This window comes from Acanthisitta chloris, unplaced genomic scaffold, assembly GCF_000695815.1.
Source record: "Acanthisitta chloris isolate BGI_N310 unplaced genomic scaffold, ASM69581v1 scaffold6245, whole genome shotgun sequence".
Taxonomy (NCBI): Eukaryota; Metazoa; Chordata; class Aves; order Passeriformes; family Acanthisittidae; genus Acanthisitta; species Acanthisitta chloris.
In genome coordinates, this window is record NW_008675264.1 from 1 (window position 1) to 13,619 (window position 13,619).

The 13,619-nt window shown below is 41.4% G+C and overlaps 1 protein-coding gene across 1 annotated transcript in view; it reads left to right on the forward strand.

The window, feature by feature from the left end:
* The first annotated feature begins 2,328 nt into the window (after nucleotides 1–2,328).
* Nucleotides 2,329–13,619, forward strand: part of LGALS8 (lectin, galactoside-binding, soluble, 8) — a 13,195-nt gene continuing 1,904 nt past the window's right edge. The window contains exons 1-7 of the mRNA XM_009075669.1: nucleotides 2,329–2,379; nucleotides 6,231–6,319; nucleotides 7,617–7,827; nucleotides 8,481–8,597; nucleotides 10,344–10,400; nucleotides 10,479–10,505; nucleotides 11,871–11,959. Of these exons, the coding sequence (XP_009073917.1) occupies nucleotides 2,329–2,379; nucleotides 6,231–6,319; nucleotides 7,617–7,827; nucleotides 8,481–8,597; nucleotides 10,344–10,400; nucleotides 10,479–10,505; nucleotides 11,871–11,959 (641 nt within the window). The remainder of the gene's footprint in view (nucleotides 2,380–6,230; nucleotides 6,320–7,616; nucleotides 7,828–8,480; nucleotides 8,598–10,343; nucleotides 10,401–10,478; nucleotides 10,506–11,870; nucleotides 11,960–13,619) is intronic.

A 13,619-nucleotide genomic window follows, 5' to 3' on the forward strand; every position in this document is an offset into this window, starting at 1 on the left:
CTCTTAGCAGGAGCCTCGTTGGCACAGGTGTAAAATCTAGCTTTGATTGTAGTCTGACCCGAGTTACCTTCCTGAAGGACGTTTCTGCCACAGCGGGACAGTGGAATAGCTGATTGTTGACCCCAGTGGTTTCCTGGTTTTCTATCGAAGAGGTTTTCAGCTCTTCGTAGTGTGTGAGATCCCGGGAAAGCCATGTGTTTCTTTCTCGGTTCTAAAAGTGTAGCCAGGGGACCTTAACGAGCAGTGCTGCAGGTTTGGTGTAACCCGCACTGACAGCAGTTCCTCCCACAGCAGAGGACAGCAGATCTCTGTCTCCGGATTCGGAGCCGGAACTGGAGCTTTCCCCCATTGTTGTGACTTCGGCAGTAAAAAACTAATAAGCAAACAAAAAAAGCCCCAAACCCTCAACTCATTGCTTTGTCATAGTGCCACCTGGTCTGCCAAGACTGATAAGTCACTTCTGTTCCAGGAGCCTCTCCCAGCACGATCTAGATTGCTGTTGCACACAAGGAAATTCAGGCTGCTGGGTTCCAGGTCTGGGTTTCATTATTGTGGGATCTGCTCTTGCACTTTACAGTGGTAAAGGCAAAATTATTGTTTGCTTTGGTCTTGATTTTCTCCTTTTAAAAATGAAAACAGTGGAATTTGCCTGCACAGGCAAAAGTGGTGGTATTCCATGAGTTGATCAAAGGGCAGAATAGCTCCACCGTGTTGCCACCTTATGTTCTCTGAATTGTATTTTAGACTCTGGTCTTAAGTAGGAGAATTAATACCCTTCTGGACCAAATCTCCAATAAGATAAGCCAGATATTGCACAATGGACCACTCTATTGTTTAATCATTGCAGAAGATTAGTGAGAGAGTCATATAATTTTAGGGGTTGGAATGGACCTTAGAGATCATCTAGTCCCAACCCCCCCTGCCCTGGGCAGGGACACCTCCCCACTAGACCAGGTTGCTCAAAGCCTCATCCAGCCTGGCCTTGAATACTGCCAGGGCTGGGACATTCACTACTTCCCTGGGAACCTGTTCCAGTGTCTCACCACCCTTACAGTAAAAAACCTTTTCCTAATATCCAGCCTAAATTTCCCCTCCTTCAATTTGTACCCATTGCCCTTTGTCCTGCCACTGCAGCTCCTAACAGAGTCCCTCTCTGGCTTCCCTGTAGGCTCCTTCAGATACTGGAAGGCTGTAATGAGGTCTCTATGCAGCCTTTTCATTTAAACTTCTCATTAACCCCTGTGCCTTGTGGAACAGGTCACAGACCTTGAGATTTTGGTTTGGTGTTGTGGTTTTGTTTGTTTTGCTTTCTGTTATTGCTTGCAGTTGTCACACAGTAATGATGCTAAAACCCTTCACCTTTGACTTTTTCCCTGTCATCACCATGCAGTTTGCATGCTACCTTAAGTTGTTTCTCCAGAATATGCAAGAAATAATTATTTAGTACTTTGAACTGGACCCTGAATTTTGGTCACTTTGTTAGAAGATTTGCTAAAGATGTTGCAGTGTAGCTGGATATACTCATGAGCTGTTGTTTCGTTTCTTATTAATGTTGTGCATTTAATTCAAGTGTTACAAACTCCTGTAATTACTTGTGGAGTTCAGGGATTGTATGTGCTGGAGGAAGAAATATAAAACACCCTTAGTTTCCCTGCTGTGTCTTTGCCTCGTATCTCTTAACTTTAGGTAAGATAAAGCTGGAAAAGGCAAGGTCATCCCCTAAGGTCTGCTGTGGGAAATCTAGGGATAGCACAGGAAGTGTAAAGGAAACATAAATGTTTGTCTGTCTTGGAAAAACTGCTTTTGTCATGTGTATCTTTTCCTTGTCTGCAGGCACGGGTCGGCTGCAAATAGAGAGCTACTGAGGCCATGCTGAGGGGAACTGAGTTCTCAGTGTTCCCCTGTATAATGATTTTTACATGGGATTCTATCTCTATATACATAATCTTAGGAAGCTGCTGATGACATCGTGTGCCTGTGCACTGTCCCTTGTTAAAGTGCACCTTATTTCTTTAAGCAAGCCTCTTAACTCTTGTAATTCAAAACTCCAGCTAATTTATTGCAAAGATGTTTGCTTAATTTCTTGTGCTATTTAAAGTTATACCTCGAAGGGTTTCACTTCATGATGTGTCACTTTGTTTCTTTCTAATTAAAATTTTGGTTTTTTTGAAGGGACCCCTCCTTTGGTGCTGCCCAGTCAGTCCTTTAAATACACTGCAGCAGTTTTTTTTTGAAGGGACTCCTCCTTTGGTGCTGCCCTGTCAGTCCTTTAAATACACTGCAGCAGTGGTCACGGAGAACTGACGAACTTAAACTGGAGAAAGGAAGATGATGTCCTTGGGTGGACCACAGAAATCAATCAGTACAATCAGTAACCCGGTAACTCCTCTGTCACATCAACAACATCTCCCTTGGGAAATGGACTTTCCTGTTTTATGTCAATAGTGTTGCTACTGTTTTGTGTAGTCAGGGATGTTACTGAGAACTCTGCATAGCTCAGATATTTGAGGGAGAATGTCACAGGTGAGACTAGGAGCTGATGGTGTTTAGAAATTGTGCTGTAAACAAATGGACACGTAATGCACAGGACTGCCAAAACAGGATAGAGGTTCTGTCAGCCTTGGAGGGTAATCCTGTTTCATGCACAATTTAAGTAGATGTCTGGCATTTCTGCAGACTGTGCTGGAAAGTGAAAATATGATAAGCAGTGTTTTTGCTCCTAATTCTCTACAAACATGGGTGGTGCCTGGCAGCTTTCATCAAATGTTTATTTTGTGATGATTGTAACTTCACTCTGAAGAATTAAACTTCTTTTTTTTATAGTTCATATCTTACTTTACAATAAATCCTGTTTTGTAGGGAAGACTTGAGCTGACATGATTCAGCAATTGCAGAGAGTGGATATGACAGAATATTGTTTGCCTAGCTTAATGTCTGGAGACTTTTTCTGGAAAGCTCTAGTATTCCCATGATCTGTGACAGCAGCCTGACACTGACATGTGCCTAAAAGGGTGGGTTGAAGCTGTGTTTTTCATTGTGTCTTGGAAAAGGTAGTTCTGTTGAACCTGCAGGAAGTAGTATTTGTAACATTCTCTGCTGGAACCCTTTGAAAATACTGGTCTGTTGAGTATCTATGTGGCATGTACAGTAATGCAGATCTGCACAGAGCTTCCTTGTCTGTTGCAGCTTTGACCTGCCCCACACTTGTGCCCTCGGTGAACCTGATTGTTCATTTCCACTATATGCTCACTGCTTGCAAAGTGGATAGAGTTAGGGGTGATAGAGGAGTACCTTCAACCCCCTTAGTAAGAACCCAGCTAGAAGAGGAAGGAAAGCTGTGTGATTAACTAGAAAGAAGGCAGAAGGACTGAACTACAAAAGGAAAGGAAAATGAAACTGTAGATGGAGATTTTGGTGGGAGAGGAGGTATGAAGAAGAGGATTAGGGAGTATTTAGGACAAATGTTCAGCAAAATTGAGTGGCTGCAAGGAGACTGATGAGTATGATAGGTGAGAAGACTAGGTTGGAGACTTCAAAGAGGTAAACAATGGCTTAGGGGGTCAAGAACCTAAGGTCTTGAATATTTGAGATTGGAATGTGGAGGCAGAGCTGGGAAGAATTGTGCCAATGACCTCAGGACAGCGTCCAGACAAGGCTGTGAGCAGCCTGCTCTACCGTACCGTGCTATGGTCAAGGTGTTAGGCTAGAGGCACCAGAAGTGTATTCCAATCTCAGTCCTTCTGTAGTATGGCAGGCTATGAAAATGTCATTGCTTTGGTGAATTGTTCCATTAGCAGTAAAACTTAAGAGCTTGATTATAGGTTTGAGTCTTGAGATGTATTTCTTCACTACTCTACTGTTCTCAGTCATCCAGAAAATTCTGCTTTCTTCTTTATGCCCTTTTCTCCATCCATCTGGCAAGAAATATTGTCATGTCTCATCTGAGGGGGCAGCTGTCCAGTACCCAGCAAGCTGGATGAAAGCTGTGTTATCACAGTCCTTTCCTCTGTAAAACCATGTCGTCTTGTTTTATGAAAACTGGCACATACTAGAAACATCATCTTCAAAACTCAGTTGACATTGACCAGTTGGCTTTATAGGAAGTTTTTGGATGTGTAGAAGAGAGATGAGATGGTGGTAGATCATGTCATGTCACAGGCATTATTCTTAATAAATGAGGAAAAATTAGTAGAAGAGTGTCTTGAGACATAAGGAAATTACAGACATGTAATGACAAAGGCTCATTAAGTCTGTAGTATTGCACTCAGGAAATGCTCTATTATGGTCTTGCAGATTCCATGTCTGAGCTTCTGAAATAAATGCATCCTTTTGAATGTAAAGAAGTGTTTTTGCCACAGTTCCTGTTTCAGGAGTAAATAGCTTTGCTTCACTGGAGCAGTTAAGTCCCAGTGTCCCTGGCCTGTGTCTGTATGTTTGTCTGGTTCATCTTTGGAGACTGAACCAGTAACTTGCTACTGTCCTGCATTACTCAGAGCTACTACCCCTCAGGAGCAGTGTGGTAAAGCTAAAACAATCAAGATCTGTTTTTTCCTTTTTATTATTGTTGTTCTTATTCTCTGAATAAAAATTAGCTTCTTGTGTGCAGCTTATATATTTAGGAACCAAGGTACTACCAGAGGGATTTCAAACTATTTATTCTTTCACTTTTAACACTTAATTTCCCATTTTGGTCCTCTGCAGCACTGCTTAGGCCAGTAAAAATGATGAGACTTAAAACAACCTGACCATTTGGGAGCTCATGCTTGAGAAGCAAGTTCTTTGGGTTTGTTTTACCTGATGTAGAAGATGACTGCGAATTAGGTTTTGTGCAATGTGTGGGTAGCTGAGAAGGAAAGTGAAGAGCAGGCAGAAAAGGATGTGTATCTGCTGGCAGAAACAATCAACACTCTGGACTTAGACAATTTTTGCTGTCAGTCCTCCTTCCTTCCTCAAAAATTGACAAGAATAGGTGTCAATAAACACATGTTCTTTTCGTATCTTCCTGTTTCATGTGATTATATATATATATTAAAAATAAAATTCTCCACTTATCCTTTTATGGACAAACTATATTCCATTCAAGAGTAGTATTTCCAGTGTGGTCATTAATTTTGTTGTCAAATTACTGGAACTCTTGTTTGCAATTGATGTTTTATTTCACAGATGTCCAAAAATCTTATAAACTGTTCCATAAGTCAGGGATTTTGGGGGGAAAAAAACCCCCAAAACTAACCTTGGCAAATATTTTTTTTCTGTTAAGCAGAGCAAATGCAACATTTGCTGCCATTTACTTCCTTTTTCAATCTAAAGCACATGGGGTGTGATGCAGACTTACAGCTTTACTTCCAGACCAGTCTTCTGGGAACTTCCACAGTTTAATGTTAAGGTGCTTCCCCTCCCTTCCTGAAATGCTGGGTTCACCAGCTGATGATCAGGGTAGGGCTTCTGTCAGCATGTCTGAGCTTTTGCCAGTGAGCTGTGCTGGGGTGTTTGGGGTTTTTATTTTAACTGACATATCTCCTCATATGACTTGACTTAACTCCCATCGTGCTGCCATTTCAGTGCATGTGTTACCTTCTCCAGCTATTGAGACAGAAGGAAAAGTAGCCAGACTGTATATTGTAGATACTGTAAACTCCAAGATTCCTGAAGAGAGCTATTTCAGTGCACTTTGCAATTCCTAGCTCACTAGGATGAGGTATTTTTTGGTGTTTGTTTGTGTAGTTTTTACTAGGAAGACACTCTGTGACACAGTCTCTTCTCTTGCTGTCACTGTTTTCCAAAATGGAACAAGAAGCAAAAAAGCAGCTGCTGTAGTCTGAGGTCACAAGGGTTGTGAAAGTTGCCTCCTTGTACCAGCAAAGGGCCGATAATAGTCAGCCCTTGGGAATGACCTAATTTGAAGTGAATCCTCTTTAAAATCTATGAAAAGTGAGGCAATATAATATTGCCTCAACTCTTCAGTTGAGAGCTGGGAATGGAAGATGGAAAGTTTTAGCTTTAATTGTATCTGAAACACTTGGTTTTCATAGGTGAACATTTGCCAGGTTTTTCCTTCCTCTTGGGGTTTCTTTTAAATTGAAGGGTAATTGTGTTTCTTCTAACATGCTAAAACACCACATAACTGAGTATTAGAATATTAATTTTTAAATTATTGTGGGGTTTTTTTTCTTCTTCCACAAAATGTTATTGGAATATTTTTTCCTAATTTTTTTTCCTTCCTCTTCTAGATCATTCCATATGTTGGGACAATACTTGGTGGCCTTGTCCCTGGAGAGCTGATCGTGATACATGGGACTGTTCCTGATGATGCAGACAGGTAGTGACTATGAGGTCACTTTTTGCAGTGTCACCATGTGAACAAGAATGTAATGGATAAAGTGTTTCCAGGGGTCCTACTTCAGATGGCACATAAATGCTTGATCTAAATCCTTGTGATAGCATCAGAGTGAATGCAGGCTTAAGTGGGTAATGAAAGCTTTATGATGAGAAGTGGAGGAGTAATTTTTTGCTTTGTGCCAATCCTCTCTTCTCTCTTTTGCTTTTCCTGCTTTGGCAGGTTTTTGAGGACTTTTTTCCCTGGTTTCCCTTTTCTTTTTCCCAGTCATAGCATATGTCTGCTTGTCTAAAGAGGTTATCTAAGACTAATGAAGGTGATAGGTAAATGTGTTTTGTGAAGGAATTAAATTAAACTGGGATAAAGAGGTATGGACTAGTGCCTGTGCCCAGTATGGGGGTTCCATACCCTGACTTTGCCCAGGTGGTGGGGCCCATGAAAGTCTGTTCACAGCCTTTGCAAATGATCAGTGAGTAGACCTGTGTTTAAACTTCAGACCTCATTACATTCAGGTCCATCACCTTCCACCAACACAATTATTAGTCTGCTGACCTGAGCAAGGCCTGATGTTTGGCAGCAAAAGACCCAAGATTTGCCCACAGCGTAGTGAGGATGGGCAGGAGAGACCCAGAATATTACACAGGAGTAGATAGGCTGCCTTACTGAGTGGCAGGAAGAAGGGAATTTATCACCTTCAGTTTCTGCTCTAAAAGTCTCACCCTTCCAAACCAGAAGGTTATCTCCTTCTGCACAGGGGAAAATGTTCAACTCCTCCCTGTTGGTTTACTTTCTCTAGCAGAGCTGGCAGCTGAGAGGAAGCACAGCACTGTCTTCACTTCATATTCACTGCAGGTCCAAGTACAAGCCAAGCTACAAAGTCTTTGAGAAAGAACACCTCATCCCCCATAAATAAATATAAACTCCTACTTATGCCTTCATTCAACAATGTGGTCATGTTTTTTTGTCATTTTTTGATATTTTATACTGAAGATGATGGGTGGGAAGTAGTGACACAGTAGATGAGGAGTTTACATGGTGTGAGTGATGACCATTAAATAAATACTTAACTATTTTAATTCATTGCAATAAATCATGGGAGAACCTTTCACAAATGTATAGGGGTTGGACAAATATATATATTTGGTTTTTTCCCTTATCTAATGACACTCATAGTGCCTGCCTGTTCTGAGGCTCCACAGTAAAACACAAATGTACTGACCTCTTAGGTGATTTCTTGATAGGCTGAGCTGAATGTGATTTGTCTTATTTTTATAATTAGGTTCCAGGTGGATTTACAGTGTGGCAGCAGCATAAAGCCTAGAGCTGATGTGGCATTTCATTTCAACCCCCGCTTCAAAAGGTCTGGTTGCATTGTTTGCAACACACTGGAGAGGGAAAAATGGGGCTGGGAAGAGATCACTTATGAGATGCCCTTTGAAAAAGGGAAGGCATTCGACATTGTCATCATGATTTTAAAGGATAAATTCCAGGTGAGTCTGTGTCGATTCTTCATCCACAGCCAGTTGTCAGGCCAATAAAAGAGATATATTTTATAACATTAAAATAAATATTGGAAGTCTTGGTTTCACTGTTACCTGGGTATAGTCTAGCCACAGAAAAGTTTAGAGCTTTTCTTTAAAGAAATGATAATTAAATCATGCCTTTAATTCTGTATTGCTTCCCTCTAAGTTGGATGAGTAGGCAAGTAACTTCCTGCCCTGGCTAGTGGTTACTCCACCCTTCCCTCCTTAAGTGCAAAAGGCTAACCTTAGGATAAACCTGTTCTGTGACTAGTGCGGAACAGTCCTCTCGGAGGGAACGTGTGAGATCTATTTGTCTTGCTCTTTTAGACTCCAGTAATAGATTCTATTAGATTGGTAATACTACAGTGGCAAATGATGAGGTGCTAGAAACAAAGATGTGAAATGCAAATTTTAGTGTAGGCAAATAAATCTCCTTCATAGTGATGGAGAGAGAGACTGAATCATGGGCGAGCTGAACTTGGTTGGGCTGATATTTCTAGGACACTCCCTGCTTGTGTACCAAACCACTGTCAAACAGAGATACATGCATACAATTTGATACGTGGCTGGTGCAATGTATGTTTAATACAGTTCTTCTCTTTTGTTCTCTCTCTCTTTAGGTGGCTGTAAACAAGAAGCACTTGCTGCTCTACAACCACAGAATTTGCCTTGAAAGAATAGATACTCTTGGAATATATGGCAAAGTGCAGATAAAAACCATAGATTTCATTTGTAATGTAAGTTATGTAGATAGCTGATTTGTCTGATTCCTTTTCTCTGTCTTGCTAAACCACTTAGTAGGATTTATGGTGAAACAGCTACACAATCTAATGTTAGTAACAAGACTGTGATTTCCCCACATTTCAACATGTGAGTCTCATGTGAGGATCTCTGTCTTCCTGTTTTGGACTTGAGGATAGAGGCAAAAGGGTGACAAAATTAACATCTTACAAAGTTAACAGGACAGATGGTATAAGAATTGATTGGATACCAGATCTAGGAGTGGATTAGACTTTTCAGATATTGCAGGGGCTCTAGAATGAGCTCTTGAGTATTCAGTGCTTTTAAGTGACAAGTTTAGCCATGGCTGTAACTTGTAGCTTGGAAAAGCAACCTATGAAATGCCAAGGTCAGCTGCAGTTGGAACTCCTTGTGCATTTAGCCCTGGTTTTCCTGCTAAAATGACCAAACTGTTGAATGAAGTCCTAAGTAGGAGTTTACATTTATTTATGGGGGATGAGAAGAGGTGTCCTTTCTCAAAGATGTAGCTTGGCTTGTACTTGGACCTGCCGTGCCTTTGAAGTGAAGACAGTGCTGTGCTTCCTCTCAGCTGCCAGCTCTGCTAGAGAAAGTAAACCAACAGGGAGGAGTTGAACATTTTCCCCTGTGCAGAAGGAGATAACCTTCTGGTTTGGAAGGGTGAGACTTTTAGAGCAGAAACTGAAGGTGATAAATTTTGGGGAGATGCAGAACATGAATGCCTTTTCCCTTCTTCCTGCCACTCAGTAAGACAGCCTACCTACTCCTGTGTAACATTCTGGGTCTCTCCTGCCCATGCTTGCTACATTGTGGGCAAAGCTTGGGTCTCTTGCTGCCAAACATCAGGTCTGACTCAGGTCAGCAGACTAGTAATTGTGTTGGTAGAAGGCGAAGGCCCTGAATGTAATGAGGTCTAAGCTTTAAACATAGGTCTACTCACTGGTCATTTGCACAGGCTGTAAACAGACTTTCATGGGCCCCATCACTTGTCCTTGGGCATGGTGCCAGAATAATGTTCTTGCACAGTTGTCTGTGTCCTGGTCTTGCAGGACTGACTTCAAGATGAACTTGGGGGCAAGCAGGTGCTGTGGTTTGGTTTCTGTCCCAAGTACAAAACAATACACTTTGTTTAGTCTATGATTGCTGATGCTGTATCCTTTGCAGAAGAAAGGAATGGAGAAAGGCTATTGTTTCCTCATAGTCTTTGCTTCTAATACACTTTTCTGAGGAGAAAGGTCGAGGCTTGTACTGGAATAAACAAGCTAAAAACACAGTCTGCTAGAGCTAAGCTGGAACTGTGTCTCTCATGTTTGTGTTGGTCATATATCCTTAGCATGGGAAAGGACAGGGATGCAGGAGGCTGCTTAGAATCCCAAGGTGCCTCCATGTGGACCTGGCATGCTGATATTTCTACCTCAAGGAGGAAATCTCGGTGGGTAGCCTCAGATGTTGAGGGCTTACCAGTGCTCTGACTGTTAAATAAAGATTCAGACTGTAATGAGTTGGTCTTCAGAAGTCTCGATTTGGCTTCAGCAATTGATTTTCAGGACTTTTCTGTGGTTGTTTGTAGGGGTTTGGCTGTCTTTTTCATTATGATAGCTCTAGATTTCCATATTAACAGTTCATGCTTCAAAGCTGCACAGATCCTTATATGGTTCTAAACCAACTTTATGCTGAAGTTCTCTAATGTTAGCAATGACACCTAAATATCTCTCTTTCTGCAGTCTTTACAAGGCTCTCAGCCATCATCTCTAGAAGTAACAAAGATAAACACAGAAAATGTACGTATGTTTGTAAAAGGTTGAATGGATCTCCCTGTTGTCTGATAAGCTAGGTAATGTTCTTTTTTTCTCTTGTAGGGGGAAATGCCAAATGGTCCACAATTCGTAAGTGTCTCGTATAAATTTGTGGCAAATATGAAGAGTAAAAAAAACCAACAAAAACGACCTCTCAGTTATTCATGAAAAACATCCACAGAACAAGGGAACTGAGAGTCTACTGGGAGATGATCATCAGTGAGGTTTTGTAGAGAGTAATTCTCTTCTTAGCTACTAGTAACAGTATTTGCTAAATCATTTAGAAAAACCCAAAAGATAAACACAGCATCCACAGCCATAAACAGAGAAATAAAAAGTGAGGTACCTCAAGTTTTAAAGGACCAAATCACATTCAAAACCTTTTGCCAAATAAGAATACTTTGTTTTCTCTGCCATTGGTAATACCTGCAAAACAAAAGTATGATGCAGTCATATTACAGCAATTGGCCTTATGTTAATGTGTGTGTGAAACCTGTCTGCTGCATCTTCCTCTTGCTGACAGATTCATGCTGACCCTGTGTGCACTTCAGGGTAGCTGGATGCAAGCATTGCACCTTGGGGTTAGAACTTGCACCCAGCTAACATGGAGCATAGACAGAGTGAGTGCTCATCTTTGCAAAAAGCTGTCCAGGTGGGCTGTATCCAGGCTGGAGTAAAGACCATGCCCAAACTGAAAAGGGGTTGAAAGCCAGGAATATATACAAACAGGTTTTATGGAGAAGGTGAAGTTGCAAGGAGTGCTATGATTTTAGATGCTCTGTCACTTGACAGCCTGCCTTCTTCAGTCTTTTTTCTAAACCAAATAATATGTAATATTCTAATATGCAAGTGGTAGACCTCAACAAAACCAGAAAGGTGAAGTACTTCTCCACTCCTTTTCCCTGATAAAAATAACTTCTATCACAATGAAAAAATAAGACAAATAAAATACTTGCACTATCTATCATTATGAACTGCTGCCAGGAGGACAGAATACTCAGTGACCCTAATTCTAGTACTTATGCAACCTTGGGGCAAGAACACACCCAGCATGAGTCCTTCTCTTTAAAGAAAACCCGATGCTTTCAGAGAGGAGAGGTCAGGATGGCTGTATCTGAAGAATTATGTGATCCAAATTTAAATTATTGCAGGGAGTTTCATGGTTAATTTTTTGTTCTTCCCCTCACCCATTAGTGGTGGCAGAAGTAGTTGTAAATAACATTTATTTTGAACCTAAGGTGGTAGTCTAAAGGAAAAACCTGACACATTTATATGTTTCTATCAGTGTAAATTTTCCATTACAGCATTGGTATCCCAAAAGATGCTGGTAGAAATAACTGTGGCTCTAAGTGCAGATTTGTTGTTGTAGGCCAAACTTCTTCCTGCCCAAGTAAAGCTCAGCTTGTATATTGCAAAAAGTCACAGTCAGATTTTTAACTGGTGTTGTACTTCCAGGCTGTTCCGTACGTTCAGAAACTTGACACTGCACTTTGTCCAGGATGCACAATTGCCATTAAAGGAGAAGTGGCTAAAAACCCAAAGAGGTACGTGTTACTTTTTTTTTTTCTTGTTATTTAACTATTTAACTCAAGCTACACTTGAGAATGTGTAGGCTTTTCCATTGCCTCTGTATATCCTTACTCACTTGCAACTTTGCATCTGGAATCATCTGAAACTACAGTGCAGTTTCTCAGGAACCTGCAGGATACCACTTTAGAGAGGACTTAAAAGAGCAGCTCCATGGTGAAAAGTGAAGGTAAAACCTGAGTGTCTTACCTACTAAATCTGCATCATTCACAAGTTTGTGTGTCTGTACAGGGCTTTCCATTGTGCAAGACGTGTGAGCAAACATACTCTACAATGCCAACTTTTATTCTAAAGATATCCAAGAGTAAGGGAACTGGCAGAAGTAGGTGGAAAATAAGTGAGTTAGTTAGACGAGTTGCTGGTGTGCTCAAATGATGCACGTTACAACATTTCTGTGAAAACTTCTCTGACAACCTCCTCGGGGACTGTATAAGCACAAAGGTGCCTAACTGACAACAGCTGAGTAATGGCAGTCATGAACTGAGTGATTAGAGAGATGGAGGACTTCTATGACAAAAAGCTAAGAGAATTGGGGTTGTTCAGCCTGGAAAAGAGAAGGCTTCAGGGAGACCTAATTGTGGCTTTGCAGTACCTGAAGGGAGCCTAAAAGAAGGATGGAGAAAGACTATTTACAAGTGCATATAGTGATGGGACAAGGGGAATGGCTTCAAACTGGAAGAGACTAGGCTTAGATTAGATGTTAGGAAGAAAGGAATTACTGTGAGGGTGGTGAGGCACTGGAACAGGTTGCCCAGAGAAGTGGTGGATGCCTGGAAATGTTCAAGGCCGGGTTGGATGGGGCTCTGAGCAAGCTGGTTAAGTGGATGGTGTTCCTCACCATGGCAGGGGGATTGGATCTAGATGGTCTTCCATTTCCCTTCCAGCCCAGGCCATTCTATGAAAGCTGGTAGTGAATATGAGCTATAATTTTGATAGCAAATTAGGAATAATGGGTTGCAAGGAAGACATTTTCCCAAAATGATATAAAGCAGGGTGGGGAGGAGGGGAGTGCAACATAGTAAAAATGGAGCTGAGGAAGAGTCTGTGCTTCAGCATGCCCTTTGCTTGAAGGGTGGGTTTGGCTCTGCAGAAACATGCCTAAAAATGAAGCCACTGATGCAAATGATGAAAAGCATGCTTTTCACACTGTTTGTATGCCATTCAAGCTGGTAGTGAATATGAGCTATAATTTTGATAGCAAATTAGGAATAATGGGTTGCAAGGAAGACATTTTCCCAAAATGATATAAAGCAGGGTGGGGAGGAGGGGAGTGCAACATAGTAAAAATGGAGCTGAGGAAGAGTCTGTGCTTCAGCATGCCCTTTGCTTGAAGGGTGGGTTTGGCTCTGCAGAAACATGCCTAAAGCTGGTAGTGAATATGAGCTATAATTTTGATAGCAAATTAGGAATAATGGGTTGCAAGGAAGACATTTTCCCAAAATGATATAAAGCAGGGTGGGGAGGAGGGGAGTGCAACATAGTAAAAATGGAGCTGAGGAAGAGTCTGTGCTTCAGCATGCCCTTTGCTTGAAGGGTGGGTTTGGCTCTGCAGAAACATGCCTAAAAATGAAGCCACTGATGCAAATGATGAAAAGCATGCTTTTCACACTGTTTGTA